We start from the raw sequence: 16,774 nt of genomic DNA on the forward strand, positions 1-16,774 counted from the left end.
ATGCCGCTGCAGGACGAGGAGGGTCACGGGTTCAGGCACGGGCGCACCTTCCACCAGCACAAGCACGAGCAGCAGCACCACCACCACCAACAACAACAAGAACGCCAACACCAACAGTTGCAGCTTCAACTCCAGCCTCGTCGGGTCCACCCGCCGCTCCTGCTCGACCAGCAGCAGTATCAGCACTGCCATCAGCAGGAGCAGCAGCAGCAGCAGCAGAGACACGAGCAGCAGCGTCACTACACCGTTCCGATCGGCTTTCTGAACCAGCAGCCCCAGCTCCCACGCAATCCTGGCAGCGCCGGTGCCGTCTCAGACGCCGCCAGCTGGTATCCCTCGCCTTCGTCAGCGGGTGTCACGCCCGGCGACGCCGCCTCTGGCCGCGACTATTTCGCCCCGCGCGGCAGGGTCTCCCTCAACACCTTGACGGACCCCGTCTTCCAAGACCTAGACCGGACCTCGAGATACTATCTGGCCCACTGTGAGTTGCCTCGTGTTCTCCTATCCCCCGCATGTCTGCATGGGCCTCTCCCGGCCCGTCACGCTGGTACCGTCGCAGCTAACCGCAGCCAGTCGCCGACCATGTCTGCAAGGACCTCGTCGCCCGCGATGGTCCAGGAAACAACCCGTTCCGGGAGCTCATCCCGCTGACGACGAGGCATCCGCTGCTCCTCCACATACTGGTGGCCACGTCGGCCATCCACTGGTCTAACCTCTTTCGTCCCATCACCACGATACCCACGGGCCTGACGGACCCGGGGGGCTACCTGGCCCAGCTGCGGGCCAAAGATCTGGTGTCCCGTGCTGCCCTTATCGACGCCCTGACCGCCAAGCAGACAGCCATGCTCCACCTGCGCCAAGTCCTTGACACGCTGGATCCCGCAGGTAGCGAAGTGGCCCTGGCGGCAATGCACTTTTTCATTCGTTTTGATCTGATAGACCTGGAGAGAAACGGCGACAAGGGCTGGCTCACGCATCTCGACGGCGCCAGGAGCATTCTGGCCCTGTTGTCGCCCGCGGCCGCGGCCGCGAGCTCGTCGAGCAGGATGCTCCGGGACTGCGTCATTGCCGACTGTTTCATGTAAGTGAGACGAATGAGAGTGAACGGGATACGACTGCGGCGACTAATCCGCTCGTTAGATATCACGCACTAGGGTCGACGCTGGCTTCCGGCGCCCTTGCGGCGCGCATCGCCCGGTATGCAGTCGAGGTGCTGCCTGTTCTGGAGCGTGTCGAAACCAACAGCTATCTATCATGTCCTGCTGCCGTTCTGCAGGTCATTCTGAGGGCGTCGGAGTTCTCGTACGAGAGCGAATCGTTTGGCACCACGCTGACGCTGGGGGCTGCCGAAGAGGCGCTCGAGCTCATCCGCAATCTGCGAGCGTTTGATATGGATGCCTGGGCCGCAAAGCTCCGCACTGACGTGTTGAGCCGGGCTCACGTCGCGTCTGCTCACCGCGGGGCAGCGTGCCTGTACGTGCTCCAGGCACTACCTCTGGCGCGAGCTGCGAGCCCTGTGGACCCCGATTCACTCGTGGACGAGATCCTCATGCACCTGAGCCAGCTCGACGAAGGGGATCCCTACTTCAAGGCGACATCGTGGCCGACATTTATTGCGGGGGCCGAAACGCGTGACCCCGACAAGAGAATGTGGACTCTCAAGCGACTCCTGTCGATTTGGAAGATTTGCTCCTGGGGGTACATCTTTACGGCTATTGAGATGCTCAAGACGACGTGGGACATGCAAGATCGGCACGACGCGGCCGTGGGCGGGAATGGCGCCCTGCGAGGCAGCGTCAATTGGCTCAAAGATCTCAAGGCCATGGGATTCGACTACCTGATCGTGTGACGGTGGTTATCCCGCGCATTTGTGTGCATACTAATTCTGTCAACTGTCCCGCTCATCTCGTCACGGCATTGTAATAGCGTTGCGCATTTTCGGGAGTACTAGCAAGAGCAGGGCGTTTCTGAGAGGTTGATTCAGCGTATGGAAGGTCATTGGCGTCCGCATGGTGTTCAAAACGTGTGATGGGAAAGTAAGGAGTCCATTTGCCTTGAGCACGAGTGTACTCTGGCTAGCGCGGAGAAGAAGACAGCCTTTTGTTTCCTTGCCAACATGTCCCTGCAAAGGGTCTGTTGGTGCCATTCCTTTGACGCGCTGGACTGTGCCGTTCAAGGGGTTGGTGCGTCCTCGACTGCGATGAAGATTTAGTGAGAGATTGTAGGCTGGTCATTTGAATGCTGACAACCGAGATGGATTGTTCTAATTGAAGATTATAAAGCACACTGTTGTCTCTAACGCAATTGTCGCTCCGTCAAGCAATGCGAATCGCAAATGGCAAGGATCGCTTATTAGACAAGGCGATGCGACTTCTTGACAGTTTCCGTAAACGCCATGCACCAGGTTGGTCGCGCTTCCCGATGGGCCCCCGAGATCACATCGTCCCACTTCCTCACGCCGTAGCCGCTGCCGCGCCTGACGACCTTCTCCGTGCCTTCTCGTACGTGGCGACGCACGTCGTCAGGACCATGAGGTCAAAGTCCGGGCCCCAGTGGGTGTTGACCTGCAGCACGCCGCACGCGCTGTGCCCGCGCTCGCTCGTGAAGACGGCGAGGACCTCGCCCGTCTCCACGTCGACGAGCTTGAAGTTGCGCGGGGCGAGGGAAGAGATGCACATGCCGTCGGCAGCGACGGAGCTGGTGCGCTTCCACACGAGGTTCTTCCTCCTCGCGCCGCGGTTCAACTCCGGCGCGAGAGTCACGGCCCAGCGGTGCTCCGTACCGGCGAAGCCCTCCCTCATCATGTCCTCCCAGCGCACGGCGTTGGGGTGCGAGACGGGATCGCCGAGGCCGATCTTGAAGGGGCCGGAGAGCTTGGGCATGTGGGCGACGGCGACGACGGGGGCGGCGGTGTTGGGCCCGGCGTGCACGGTCAGGTCGGGCTGGGTGCGCGAGAAGGAGCAGGATACGTCGATGTAGAAGAGGTGCTCCTGGCCGTCTCTGGACGCGACATCGTAGTGCTGCCCGAAGGTGGGCCGGGTGATGGTGAACTGCCGTCTGGGGATGGGGCCGGTGGCGAATGGGGCAGCCATAGTGCCGGGTCGGGTCTATGTATTCGAAATGGATTGGTACCAAGAGAATTGAGTTCTTCGAAGACAGGTTTGCGGCATGAGAGTCGAAGTGTCGTCGTCGACCCTGCCGTGGCGGCGACGCTGATACGTGTTATACCAGGCATTTTCAATACGTTCGTATTACACGGGCGTCGTGATGGCGCCGCCCTGCTCGGACTTGCCCCATCTCGAACGCCCACCCACAGGTGTTAGCGCCATGCATGCCATTTGAAAGACCAGCAGCCCGCAAAGCGATCTGGAGATCTCTGCCGGGTTTTGCGTGACGTCATGTAAGATGGATCGGCAACGTGCGTGAGATGATGTTCGTGACGTGCCGGTTTCCGGTGCGAAGGATGTATTCTAGCTCGGCGACAGTGTACAGTAGGGCGTCGGAGCCATAGAGTGAGGAAGACGCGCCCAAGGCAATATGTCCGACTTCGTACAGCAAACCAGTGTGGACCAAAGGTAAAATTCGTTGCTGCCTGCCCGATGCTGAGATGCTACACGGCGCACTATAGGGTCCGGTCCATGTCTTCAATTGTCTTTGTATTGTTGGGAGGCTGTGGCTTGAGCTAGGAGCCAGCCTCCCGACGTGGATGGATACATACACGATTGATGTGTGAGAGGCCCGGTGACGCCCCTTGTTCGCAGCTAGAATGGTCTTATTGCCGGCGTGGAGCTGTTCGTTAATCATCCGTACCATCAGGAAATGCGGTGGGAAAGGATGCACGCCACGATTCAGGGCGCGTCCACAGCATCAAAAACCCCCAGGCTCCCTACATCGACGTCCTGTCCGCAGGAGTCTTAAAAGGCGAAATGCATCGCTTGGACGCAAAAGCGATCCGGAGGACAACGGACATTCAGCACGGGCTCACGACCGAATGCAGAAATCCCCGTACTCATTGCCGTGCGCATGGCGCATTCTTTTCTTTGTCGTCGTCGTTTCACCGACCGGCCGGTCGGCTGGGAGCAGCGGCGCATCACCGCCTCTACAGCTCGGTACCGAGTTTCAGAAAAAAAAATGGCCAGCAAAATCGCTGAAACAGGACTGCCCGCTGAAACGACCAGCAAAAGTCGAGGAGGGCAGTGGGCTGTGCTCTCTGGGCGTTTCGCCAGGGCGTGCCTCGCCCGTCTGTCCGTCCACGTTAGAAGCGGCATGCGCCGCGAAAGAGACCGTCCCTACAATTGCCATGTAGAGGTGCCTGACCTGGCCGACCGCCCCATCAGTACATGAATCGCCAGCATGAAAGTCGGCGCCGCATGAGGTTGACATGTGACCAACTTGTGGTTCCAAGGGCTGGCAGCTTGGCGCGGGGGGACTGGAGTCTTCGGTGTAAGTCATCATCAACACCATGGCCCTCAGCATCGACGTCTACTCCGCACAAAAAGGCCGTACGAAATACTCCACGATAAATTTAGTCCTGCACCACACCCAGCGCCTTTACCACTAGCCGACAGTCTTTTTTGTCGCTGCTGCTGCCCTTACCCCGATGCCCGTCTACCACTCACTCAGTCACCCTAGGGGACGCAGAGGGGAGGCCTCGCTCTGGTAGACTTGTAAAGGGCCATGTTTCAAGCTAGTCGTAGCCAGAACCGGTCACCGTTTTGCGCCCCCTCCCACAATCCCGGGCCTCTCATCATCGTCTACGCAGGGCTTAGCGCTTCTTCGCGCTGCCCGTCGCCGCGCAAATCCGCAGATCCAAAACGCCTTGTGCCGGAAACACAAACGAAGCGCGCCGGTGCCCGTCCGCAGTGTGATGTGGTGCCCGTTGAAGATCGCCGCTCATCACCCACCCGGCACGGCCGAAACGACACTCACTGCCCCCCTTTCGAAACCCAAAACTCGTGAGGCGCTTCAAGAAACGGCGTAAAAATAGCAACTTGGGGATATTAACCGGCTTGCGCTAGGCCATGCAGGTATTGGCCGACGGGGAATGATGCGTACGAGTATGCTTCTACAGGAGGCTGAAAGGGCATGGTGCGCACGGCTGGGTCTTTTCTCACGGACCTCCCCTTCGACGCCACCATCGCTCGGAGTCGGAAGGGGCCGAGCTAGTGTCGTCGGCTCGGCTGCGTCCATAGCCCACTGCCCGCCGCCGGCTGCTGGCTGTCGTCGCGCTCACTACTATCGCCCACTCGGAGATCTGGGGTACGTCAGCGGCCAAGAACGCGTGCTTGACTCGCTTTGCAGAGCGTTCAGCATAAACTTGCCAGGTCTAGCATGCAGGCTCCTGTCAACGGTTCATCGTCTGACAAGCATACATGTCAACCGTCGTCATGCTCTGGCACTCGCTGTACGTCCAGAAAGGCCCGTCGAATCTGTCTCTGGAGACTGAACAGTCCATCGCTCCCCTCACCTTGCAGTCTCGACTCCCGCCGGCATCAACACGGGCGACCCATCCTCGCTCAGTCAAATCATCACCTCATTCCCCGTTTCAGCTATCGCCCTCTCGTAACGCTCGCCGCTCCTTGCCCACAGCCCCATAATCTACCTGTCCGTCTGCCCCCCAAAACAGTCATGCCGCTGTCACCATCTCTGACATGAACCGGACCCCTGGGACCCTCCCTGTCCCCCAAACCCCCACGCATGTATCCCGGCATCACCACCCGTCCGCCTGCCGCTACCGTTCAGCTTCTTCTGTCCTGCGATGCGCGCACCGCCGAAAGCTGAAGATGCTACCACTACTGACTACCGCCCGTGCTCTACCGTCCTGCGGCCCACAGCTCTCCCCCCGATACCGGGCAAGGCAGTGCCACCGACCGCGCAGTTCGGCAGTGGCTCGTTCCGCACGGCGTAGTGAACCGTCGGAGACCCGTTGATCCCCGTAGAACATTCCGCACATCGTGTCACCCTTCCCTTCCCCTTTCCCCTCTCCCCCTTGTTCGTTTGGCACATCGCAACCTAATCCCTTTTCTGGTTGCGCATCCCGCGATCCTCGATCGTTCGGGTTTCAGGCCGAGCATCCCACTGTTTTGCAACTGCGCTCGGCGCTGCCCTGTCGACAACGCTCGCGCGTGGCTCGACCCAATCGTCGCGCCGGCGTCGAACCCTCAACGAGTAGTTATGGACGTAAGGGCTGATGTGAGGGGAGCCGCTGCTTGTGGACGCTTCTCTGCGCCCTCGAACCGGGTCTGAGGTCTGAACGTCACGGCACGATGCAATGCGGCGGCTCCGTGTCAGGCCAAAGCGTTGCCCCGTTCGGCCGGGACGGCACACGTATTCCGGAGAGACGATGGAAACTCCAAGAGTCCACAGCATCTCGGTGGTCTATATAATCGCGAGTCATCCGCTCGCTACCATGGGCTCCCTCATCCTCAAGCTCCTCGCCTCCATCCTCAGCTCCCTGCCCCCGAGTGCATTACTCCCCTCCCCTTTGTACTTCTCTTCTGTCGGTCTGTGACCTTTTCCGTGCAACGCCCTGGAGGCTCTGTCTTTTACAAATACACCGTTACTTCAAGTTCTCTCTCTCTCTCGTTGCGGTATTAGCAGCTTCATAATCACTCAAAATGCGTTACGCTTTCGTCTACTCGGCCCTCGTCGCCTGCGTCTCGGCGCACGGCGTCGTCACCTCCATCACGGGTGCCAACGGCGTCGTGATGCCCGGACTGAGCAGTACGTCTCCCTTGATGCCTGAAACCTACCTCATCCCGCAAGCAGCCCACTTCTATAGAAGAGCGCCGTGCTAATAGCGCTGAAACAGTCGCCGACGGCACTCCCCGTGACTGCTCCAGCAACGGGTGCGGCTCCCAGGCCGACACCTCCATCATCCGCGACCGCGAGATCGCCAGCGGACGGGCCAGCCCCCTCGGCCGCACCCAGGGCAACGGCCCCGTCGACGCCGCCAAGATGATCAACGCCTTCATGGGTGGCGCCGGCGCGCCGACCAACAACGGCCCCGCGTCGTCCGTCGGCCAGGAGGATGACCTCTCCGGCCTCAAGGGCCTCCAACAACGGAGCAGCGGAGAGAGCAAGCGCCAGCTCGGCGGGCTCTTGGGCGGCCTGCTCGGCGGCGGTGCTGGTGGCAACGGCGGCAACGGCGCCAAGGGCAACGGCGGTAACGGCGGCGGCGCGGCCGGTGGGCTCGGTGGTCTCCTTGGTGGGCTCGGTGGCGGCGCTGGCGGCAACGCTGGCACCAAGTCGAACAAGCCTGTCGAGAACATGGTTGCTGCCACGGCCGGCAAGGGCCAGGCTCAGGGTCTGCCCACCTGCAGTGACAACGGCGAGGTGACAATCACCTACCGTCAGGTATGGATGCCGCTCTACCCCGAGATATTTTTCTATCCCGCGCCCGATATACTGACATGACACGTCTTAGATCAACCAGGACGGTGCTGGTCCCCTGACGGCCAAGATCGATCCCTCCTCCGGCGGCACTGACGCCAGCGCCTTCCAGACGGCCCAGATCACGCAAAACGTTCCGGGCATCGTCGCCGGCCTCTCTACGGCCACCAACACCGACTTCACGGTCAAGGTCCAGATGCCACAAGGCATGACCTGCACGGGCACGGTGGGCAACGCCACCAACGTCTGTGTCGGCATGGTCAGGAACAGCACGCCCGCCGGGCCCTTTGGCGGCTCCTTTGCCTTTGTCCAGCCCGAGAAGGCTCGCGCGCGGGCCATTGCCTACCGCCTCAGGAAGCGATTTGAGATTGCCCGCCCGGACGCCGAGGCCGAGTTCCGCGCTGCCGAGGCCGCCGAGCTTGAGGAGGAGGGTGACGACGAGGAGTAGGTGCCGTGCCGTGCCAAGGAAGCGCTGGCCGTTGGGTTCGAGAGGGAGAAAGGAGGAAGCACTCCGGTCGCTCGACTGGATGCTGCATGGATGGAGGCGAGTCGGCCAGGGAAGGCTCGTTCTCGATAGGCAGGGAACTTTGTGTGCACTTACGGTTGCGGCTCGCTGTAAATTGTCTTCTTCGTCTAGATTCTGGCCGAGTTATATAAGTATACTTGAGGCTTTAGACTCGCTGCGTGCCGCTCAAGTGATGGGGGTAGAGTGTGGTGGCGTGGCAACTGGGAGGTGTGGGAGAAGAGGCACGGACAGGTAAAGTCATCGACTGGAGAGCGCATCGGGGGACCAGTAGTTCCCTTATGCGACTCCGCGAAAGCACGAGAATGGATGGAGAGACGGAAATGGTCTTTTTTCTACCTGCTTGTCATGCCAAACAGAACGAAAAGACGTGCGACGCCGCGCACCAAACGCTCACTTGTACGGCTCTCGAGCCGGGAAGACGCGAAATCAGCCGGTTCACGCACACTTCGTGAACATCTAAACAGAAATGCAAACGCCTGTTCCATGCTTGTTCGTGACGGTCGTGAGGCCTGTGGGGATAGTGCACGTAATGACACGAGTGCAAATAGCAAATGAACAGCGGGGGTATGTTGGGCACCGAAGCCACATCCCAACCGCTGAGATAGTACAAACGTGAGTGGAAAACTTCCGGGTTGTCGGGTCTGCCGTCGGACCAACCCGGGCATCGCGAGTAATCAAGAAAGCTCGGAGAAGCGGCAACACCCGCTGCGTTGCACAAACGAGGCGAGCGTCGCCTGGGGCCCTACCAGCGGCGGCTGCGAATGTTAGAAACTCTCTTCCGACTCGGGACCGCAACAGGATAGTACCTATAAGCCGAGTTGGCATTGGCCTGGCGACGCTTGGCCTTGACAGGTTTCCGGTCTGAACGTTGGCGTGGCGGGCTGTCCGCTACGTGCTTCTGCCTCACCGGCCGTCCTAGCAGCTCGGCCTCTAAAGAGTTCAAGTCCGAGGACTTGCTGGACGCGGAGGAATGCTTTGACACTTGTGATGCCTGCGAACCTCGGCGTTTCCGGTCGGCCTGCCTGGGGACATCGAGCCCATCCCAGAGCGTGCCATTCAAAGTGCCGCTTTCGCTGGTCTTATCGCTCCTCGGTGCTGGGCTGTCCGGTCTTCGCTTCTTGTGGTGTTGTCGCTCCTCTGCATCGCTGCTACGGGAGCGCTTGTGGTGCACACCCGGTTCAGCGGAAGTTGATCTTTGTCGCTGGTTCGTCGTTGCGCGTTCATGAGATGAGGTGCTGACCCCCGCATCATCGTTGGCAATCTCACCTTCCTCCTGCTCGGTACTAATCGTCTTGGTCTCCGCAGCCTCATCCTCAACGTTGCGCCCTGGCGCAGCATCCCCAGCTACGGGCGCCTCCACAACGGGGACACGGTCCACACCTTCAGTTATACGCGTCGGCTGGGGCCTATCGGCTTCTCGTCCATGAGGCACCTCGGTAACAGGGGCCGCTTGATCACCGAGTGATTCGGCTTGGATTGCTTCGTCTGGCCGGTGTTTGCTCGCTCCGGCAACTCTCTCGGGTCGACTGCTGCCTTTCTCGGGCGACGTAGGCATATGGCTTGGCCCTCCAGACTGACTGCTCTTGCGGGGTTGCTGAGGATTGTGTTTGGGATTGTTGTGGTTTGGGCGTCGCGGCGGTGAACCCTGAGAAGACGAGTATCGCCGGCCCGCTGAAGACGGGGATGCGTGGGTATCGTATTGAGGGTTGTGACCGGCGTGCTTATGTCCCACTTTCTGGTCCTTGTGGCGCCTGTCTTGGTGCTCCTGTCTGTCATGCTTGCGCTTGTTGCGGTGATCGCGTTGAAACTTGATCTGGTCCTGACTCGGCGGTGGCTTCGGAGGAAGCGGATGGCTTATCCGAGTACTCGGCGGTTTGGGCGGCGTCTGGGCTGAGCCTGCTGGCGGCGCCGAGCGAGGATGAGGCGGCGGAGGCCTGGGAGGGTGATGCGAAGCAGAGTGTGCAAACGGCGACGGCGGTGGCGGCGGCTGATGCGCTTGGCCGTAGTAAGGCGGCGGCGACCTTTGATCGAGGCCAGCGGGCGCGCCGGGGTAAGGAGCTGGCGGAGGAGGGCCCGGCATCGGGCGCGCGTAACCCGGAGGACTGTATTGCGGTGGAGCTCCATACGGGGCCGGAGGGGGGTACGGCTGGCTGGACGGGTACGAGTAGGGCGGCTGCGTGTAGCCGGGGGGATACGACGGAGGCGGAGCGCCGTACTGGGAGTAATGCGGCGTGGGCGGCGGTCCAGGGTACGCGTTGGGATGTTGCTGGTGTCCCGGGAGAGGGGGAGGCGGCGGTGGTTGGTACTGGCCGATGGGAGGGCCATATGATGGAGGTTGCGGCGGAGGCGGAGGCGCATACTTTGTGATGATGGGTCCCTTGGACTTTTTGGACGAATTGCCGTGATGTTTCGGCCCGCTCTGGCTGGGAGGAGGTGCATTCTTCCAGGCCGCCAAACCACTTCATTAAGTCAGCTGCTGCTCGACGGCATTAGGCTTAGCTTGAGGGTCATCGCGAGACTTACGCTGGCGTTGCTCGGGTAGGCTCAGGACACGCAACCGCCCAGTGCCCCGCAGCGCCGCAGTTGTAGCATTGCGGCTCACGAGGCCGGTTGTCGTAGGCGGAAAAGTAGTCTGCCATGGCGGCGGCTCGCGATGGCGATCCGGCTCAAGGATGGATGAGTGAGTCGAGCGCAAGACAGGTGCTTCGAGAACGCCCACGCAGAACGAGGCGCGATCGCGCCAGAGACCGCCGCCTCTCAGGTCACGTCAGGCTCTCGACGATGTGGACGAAGTAGCAGGGCGCGATGTTGGGCGGTGCAAGTCGGGCAGCGCGCCAGCTCAGCCGTCGTCCAAGGGTCGGGTTGGGGTGAGCGTACGGACGGACAACTGGCGATTCGGCAGGCCCTCCCATACCCTGTGATGCCGCGCCAGAGACCTTCACATCAGGCAGGCCAACCGAAGCGTCAGGATCGCTTGCCTGGCGGCAGGGTGCGCGACATGTGTTGCGACAAACGCCCAGCGTCGTTGGAGCAGGCGAGCCGAGTGACAAGCGCGAGAGGTGGTGACAGTCGGGTCACGCTTGTTTGGTGAGTTGGATGGAGCTTGAGCTGGAACACTGGGGTAACACGTGAGACAGCGCACGGGCCAGCGCCCTGACTGGTTCGCCTAAGGCACTAACTGACACGCCCTGTCGTCCGGTGTGGGCGCTGGCCCGTGAATTAGCCGCGCCCAGCGTGTCTCGAGCAATCGTTAGCGGATGAATTGTCTCGAGCTGTCATCCCCGCTCTGTTGACTGTTTCCATCACGTTGCCGGTGAACATCCCGACCGCCAGCTGTTCACGTACGTACTCCAACAGCCCGCCAGGTCTGCGTCGAACACCGACCGTCATTGCCAAGTCGCTCGAACTCAAATGCGGCAGAATGTGGGCATGGAGTGCATCTATTCCACGCCGCCAAGCCCCATTGCCGCCAAGCTGTCGGCGCTTTGACGCAGTCTCTCCCTTCGCCAGACGTCGATTCCGAGGCTGATTGCCCTGTATTGTTTGCGCTTTGAACTCATGTAAGAATGACGGATTAGCTTCCTGGCTAAGAATTGGTGGCCAATATTCGGAGGGCTTCTTGTTCCGTTGTTTGTATCTCGGCTAGACTTGATCACCGAACAAGACACTTCTCAGCTTGGTGCAGTAGGCTAGAAGGGTTTGTTTGTCTTTGCATCACATCCACAAGCCGTCGGAGGCTGAGCAATTGACTCTCGTATGTACATACCAGGACCTCGCACAAACCACCGACCATCCTTCACACAACATGAGAGACTGGGGTTGAAAACCCCTCCGTGGGCACGAACCCAGTCTTCTTCACGATGATACTCCACTTGTCTGGATTGAACGCTTCGCCTCCCAGCAAGTACTTCTGCATCATCACAAGCCTGAGGCATGTTGCCCGTATGGCTTGTAATCCTGCCGAAACGTTCGAATACGAATCGAGTCTCTTTTCGACTGAGTCCTAGCGCGCAGATGCTTGGTCAGTGACTCGCACGCGAGGGTTCCGTGCATAGGGTAATAAAGCAAAGAGAAGTGGCTCACCGCATTGCAAAGCACTATAGTCGTGTCGCTGTCATAGTACACGACGCTGCAGACACGAGGGCCGGGCGCCAAAACGGGCCCAGGTCCAGCGACGTTGTTCCAGTGGTTCAGGGCTTGTAACAAGGCCGCGTGCTTTGGCTGCCCGTATTTCCACTCCTTGCATTCCACTTTGGCGCCCATGAAGTTGGCGCTGCGCTCGTCGTGCGTTGGCGACTCCGACGTTGTGTTTCGGGCAAAATCGGTCTCCCATTCGGGGTTGGCGGCAAGCAGCTGGTCGTGCACCTCCTGCACCGTTCCTCTGAGCGTCAGCTTGGGGCCACCAGGGAACGCCTGGGCATCCCATGCCAGGGGCGCCCAGGTGACTCCGTCGAGGGACTCGGCGACGCCCTTGTTATTGCGAGCCCACTCGTGAGGGCTGGGGCCAGCAAGGGCGGCCGTCGCCGCAAGGCAGGATAGGATGATGAACCGCATCAGAAGTGGTTGGCGCCGTTACGCCTAGTTGGAGGATCAAGGGCTATAGAACGAGGTGGCGCTGCGAGGACAATGGTGTAGTATATATTGACTGGTCTGTTCTGCAAGGCATGACCATCCTCCGGCAGTCGATCTGGGGGAGGTGTTCATATTCAAGGATTTGCGCGAGATTCCTCTGGAGAGATTCGTAACAGTATCTTGCTTTAGTTCCGGGGGTGGGTTTTCTCGTGCCTGATAATGAACGCTCGGATCAGCAAGTGGTGTTTTGCCGCGCCAATGGCGGTCTTGTCGCCAATAGGAAAGTGCAGGTTTGACATGAAACAACGCTGGCCAAGATCTTAGGCCCGCTACCTAGTCACGAGCAATGGGGAGCAAAGCGGGTGGCTGGGTAGTCTCGTGAGATGTGGCACTGTCACTATGGAAGAGACTGGACTGGCTGAGCAGCTGTCACCAGTTGAGCGGCGGCGGGCCCACGCCGACGGTTTCCGCATCCTAGAGCTCATGGACATGTACGAGTAGGATTGTGTAAAGGTGTTGAATGAGGCATGCACTGCGTAAAGACTTTGTAGGAGGTCTTGCAGAGCCCAGCTTTGTTCTTGAGACGTTGAGGGTTTGAAAAGCGGTTGCTTGGGGGGCTGCAGTAGCACCGGCAGACGCATCGCATCATCCACATGCAGCGTCGTGAGCCACCAACAACAGACCTGGCTGCTTGGCCGGCAACCTGGGTAGGGCGATCGGCGCGCATTCGTGCAAGTCGGCAGCATGCAGCCTCAGGATTGCCGCTGCGCACCGCCGCATTGTACATCGGAGTTTCGTCCTGTACCTGGACAGCATCTTGCTGAGCCGTACTTTGGCGAGACTCCAATCGGAGCGTTCAACCCAAGAAACGCAAAGTCGTCAAGTTCACAGGGCCTTGGACGGTCACGTGGACGCCCCGCTGCCCTGCACCCCATTCGGCGAGCACGCCGCTCGAAAACAACCAGGCCAGTCCCCCCCCCCAAAGGCGGGAGGCGCTACGGGTAGGAAGCAGTGATAGGGCACCTAGCCTTGGTAATCCCGCCGGCCCAGCCGCCAAACTTGCAACCCGGAACTCCCAAGCAGCGAGCGCCCACTGCAGCGACACGATCCCCTTCGCTTCTACAATGATCGCCTAGCTCTTGTTCGCGGCTCGCTGCCTATGCCAAGCTGCACGCCTCCAGCTCCCGATCATGTTGGTACAGGCCGTCATCTGCTGCAGCGCTCTCCTCCCCCACCGCCCGTTGCCATAGGTAGCTCGGAGCAGACGCCTCTCGGCCGGCCTTGATGAAGCAGCCCCGATATATCGGACCGCTCGCGACCGAAGCACCAGCCTGACGTTGACGGCGAACCCCTTCCGGCTCCTCGTCGTCGAGTCGACACATTCGGCGCCACGATGCCCAGCTTACCTTGTGAGCGCGGCGTAGCTCCCTTCGTTCTCAAGGACCAAGCTAACTCTGGTGCACCCCAGCTTCCGTCGACCTCGACGAGTGCATCTCGCGGCTCTACAAGAAGGAACTCCTCGCGGAGTCGGTCATCGAGGCGATATGCGCCAAGACCAAGGAGCTGCTCATGCGAGAGAGCAACGTGGTGCATGTCAAAGCACCCGTCACCGTCGTCGGCGATATTCACGGCCAGTTCTTCGACCTGATTGAGATTTTCAGGATAGGGGGGTACTGCCCGGATACAAACTACCTCTTCTTGGGTACGTGCTTTCAATCGCCGTGTGGACCTTCAGATGGTGGCGACGCGATGGACCAGGCGCTGACAACGTGAGACGGATAGGCGATTACGTCGACCGCGGCATGTTTAGCGTCGAGACCATCTCCCTCCTTGTGTGTTTGAAGCTACGATACCCCGAACGCGTGCATTTGATCCGCGGAAATCACGAGTCCCGCGGCGTGACCCAGTCGTACGGGTTCTACACAGAGTGCTCCCGCAAGTACGGCAACGCCAACGTCTGGCACTATTTTACCGACATGTTTGACTTTCTCACGCTAAGCGTCGTCATCGACAACCAAATATTCTGCGTTCACGGCGGTGCGTCTCTTGTTGGACCCAAATCCCAGAGCGTCTGCTGACTTTTCGCAGGGCTATCCCCGTCAATACACTCTATCGACCAGATTAAAATTATCGATCGGTTCCGAGAGATTCCCCACGAGGGCCCCATGGCTGATCTCGTCTGGTCCGACCCCGACCCCGAGCGAGACGAGTTTTCATTATCGCCGCGAGGGGCGGGATACACGTTTGGCGCCCAGGTAGTCAAGAAGTTCCTGGCTGTCAACAACATGTCACACATCCTGCGCGCCCACCAGCTCTGCCAGGAGGGCTTCCAGGTGCTCTACGACGACCGGCTGAGCACGGTCTGGAGCGCGCCTAATTACTGCTACCGGTGTGGCAACATGGCCAGCGTCCTCGAGGTCAGCGACGGCGGAGAGCGCTTCTTCAACGTCTTCGCCGCCGCACCGGAAAACGACCTGCATAAGGACCAGCAGCCCGGGAACGAGAAGGCGGCAGACGGAAACGCCTTGCCCGACTACTTCCTATAGTGCTAGGGGTGCCAGGATCATGTATAAACCAGCTGTGGCCTTGACGAAATAGAGCGATGCGCAGCCTGCCATGACGATGTAAATATGTTTTCTTTTCGGTTTTGCAAGTGTCTGCAGATGACCAGGCGAAATCCCACGCCGACTTTTCCGCGCGCTCTTCAAGATCTGGTATACTCGTGTTCTCGTGACGCTCAACGACAGCAACAGCAACAACATCAATGCATGCAAGTGGCGCCGTCCCGATGCCGGCCCTTCATCGCCTACCATTCCTTGGCGATGTCGAAGCTCCACTCGAACTCGAGGTGCTTCTTCTTGTCGTCGTCAACGAAGCTGGAGATGGCGTTGTAGTGGCCGCGGGCGAGCATGCCGGATGGCGCCTCCTCCTCCTGGACTGGCAGGTTGTCAGCTAGGCGAAGCGTGGAGAGGTCGGGAGCGCTCTTACACTTTTTGATGTAGGTGGTCTGCTTGTCCGTGTTGGGAGCATAGCTTCCCTGCGAGCTGTCAGCAGCAGGTACGTAGAGAGAGACGCGAGGCATCACCGACAATCATCTCCGAGTCCTTGGACACCTTGATGCCCTTGCGCTTGACCACCTGGACATAATGGAGGCCGCTGAGGATCTCGTGCTGCACCTTGAACTTTGCGCTCATCGTGAACTTGGAGCCTTCCTTGATCTTGAAGGGCTTGTCCTTCATGGTGGCTTCGCTGCCAGGCCGGGAGAGGTCGATGGTGACGGGATCGCGGCCGGGTGAGTCCATGGTGAGGCTGAGGATGATGCACACGCGGGGATCGTTGGGGTCGGAAATGTCCTTGCCGCCGCCAAGGCCGAGGGACTCTTTGTATCGCTGGAGGGACTCATCGCCGGCATCTGGTATGCGTTGTTGTCAGTAGCTGCTGGCCATGGGGTGGCAGTTGCGAATATCAGATGCTGGCCGCGGGGCAGGCCTGGAGTGGGGAACAGGGACGGCCACCCCCTCAGGGGAGCGCAGATGAGCGCGGCAGTGGTGAGCCGACGAAGCTAATGTCGGAATTGCAAGACAAATGTCGGGCTGTGTCTCGAGGGAATGCACCCACCCATCTGCTGGTACTCGGCCAAGCTCTGCTTGGGCTGGGAGAGCTTGTAGCCCTGCGTCTCCTCGGGCATGGTGTCGTCGTCGTGGGAAGCCATGGTGGGCAGGCGGGGGGAGCTCGAGACGGGGCAGTATATTCAAGCACGGCCGTGTAATGTAGTCGACTTTGGGTAGACGAGCGGCGAGATGCGGGGGAGATGAGGAGGAGGAGGAGGAGGAGCAGGAGGAGAAAGATACACAGGACGGAGAATCGGTCAAGAGCAAGGGCCGTTGGAGGGGGAGGAGACAGGCGGCGATTGTCACGGTGACGATGGAGGGGCTTGCAGGGCACCTCAGGGCCGCCGCCGCCGCCGCCGCAGTGGTGGGGGCGGAGACACGGGCATGATTGGACGGGGCAGGCAGCTCAGGGGTACGATACGGGGGAGGCAAAAAGCTGCCCAGGTGGTGTCGAGGCGGCAGCGGCAGTGTCAGGTCTCTGTCGTCTCTGCAAGTTGGCTGCTGCTCTGCCGCATGTCTCGCCGTGTCTGGCGGCCCTCCGTCTTCCCCGGCTTGTATAAGTCAACTTGTGTACGTGGGTGCCGCAGTCCGGTTTCTTGGGACGGCGGAGGGCGGTGTTGACGGGGCTGGACACCGTTGGATTCTGGACGCGGAGGCGGCGGTGGACGAGGCC

The 16,774-nt window shown here is 60.2% G+C and overlaps 7 protein-coding genes across 7 annotated transcripts; 3 read left to right on the forward strand and 4 right to left on the reverse strand.

The window, feature by feature from the left end:
* On the forward strand, positions 1–1,849 carry PLICBS_003776 (uncharacterized protein; the record flags this gene model as incomplete). The annotated part of the gene is made up of 3 exons (XM_018323553.2): positions 1–481; positions 574–1,081; positions 1,141–1,849. The coding sequence occupies 3 exons, from the start codon at positions 1–3 to the stop codon at positions 1,847–1,849; spliced, it is 1,698 nt and encodes a 565-aa protein (XP_018178784.2).
* Positions 1,850–2,453: 604 nt separating this feature from the next.
* PLICBS_003777 (uncharacterized protein) lies at positions 2,454–3,092 on the reverse strand (the record flags this gene model as incomplete). Its single annotated transcript, XM_018323554.2, has 1 exon — positions 2,454–3,092. The coding sequence occupies one exon, from the start codon at positions 3,090–3,092 to the stop codon at positions 2,454–2,456; it is 639 nt and encodes a 212-aa protein (XP_018178785.2).
* Positions 3,093–6,617: 3,525 nt separating this feature from the next.
* PLICBS_003778 (uncharacterized protein) lies at positions 6,618–7,840 on the forward strand (the record flags this gene model as incomplete). Its single annotated transcript, XM_018323555.2, has 3 exons — positions 6,618–6,723; positions 6,812–7,356; positions 7,427–7,840. The coding sequence occupies 3 exons, from the start codon at positions 6,618–6,620 to the stop codon at positions 7,838–7,840; spliced, it is 1,065 nt and encodes a 354-aa protein (XP_018178786.2).
* Positions 7,841–8,660: 820 nt separating this feature from the next.
* PLICBS_003779 (uncharacterized protein) lies at positions 8,661–10,557 on the reverse strand (the record flags this gene model as incomplete). Its single annotated transcript, XM_018323556.2, has 3 exons — positions 8,661–8,673; positions 8,725–10,377; positions 10,442–10,557. 3 exons carry the CDS (start codon positions 10,555–10,557, stop codon positions 8,661–8,663), a joined length of 1,782 nt encoding a protein of 593 aa, XP_018178787.2.
* A 1,279-nt stretch (positions 10,558–11,836) lies between these two features.
* PLICBS_003780 (uncharacterized protein) lies at positions 11,837–12,472 on the reverse strand (the record flags this gene model as incomplete). Its single annotated transcript, XM_018323557.2, has 1 exon — positions 11,837–12,472. One exon carries the CDS (start codon positions 12,470–12,472, stop codon positions 11,837–11,839), a length of 636 nt encoding a protein of 211 aa, XP_018178788.2.
* A 1,411-nt stretch (positions 12,473–13,883) lies between these two features.
* PLICBS_003781 (putative serine/threonine protein phosphatase) lies at positions 13,884–15,036 on the forward strand (the record flags this gene model as incomplete). The annotated part of the gene is made up of 4 exons (XM_018323559.2): positions 13,884–13,899; positions 13,959–14,192; positions 14,273–14,527; positions 14,579–15,036. 4 exons carry the CDS (start codon positions 13,884–13,886, stop codon positions 15,034–15,036), a joined length of 963 nt encoding a protein of 320 aa, XP_018178790.1.
* A 260-nt stretch (positions 15,037–15,296) lies between these two features.
* On the reverse strand, positions 15,297–16,202 carry PLICBS_003782 (uncharacterized protein; the record flags this gene model as incomplete). The annotated part of the gene is made up of 4 exons (XM_018323560.2): positions 15,297–15,427; positions 15,479–15,527; positions 15,580–15,902; positions 16,109–16,202. 4 exons carry the CDS (start codon positions 16,200–16,202, stop codon positions 15,297–15,299), a joined length of 597 nt encoding a protein of 198 aa, XP_018178791.1.
* Positions 16,203–16,774: the final 572 nt, after the last annotated feature.

This window comes from Purpureocillium lilacinum (genome assembly GCF_023168085.1).
Source record: "Purpureocillium lilacinum CBS 284.36 DNA, scaffold_2, whole genome shotgun sequence".
In the NCBI taxonomy this organism is placed as follows: Eukaryota; Fungi; Ascomycota; class Sordariomycetes; order Hypocreales; family Ophiocordycipitaceae; genus Purpureocillium; species Purpureocillium lilacinum.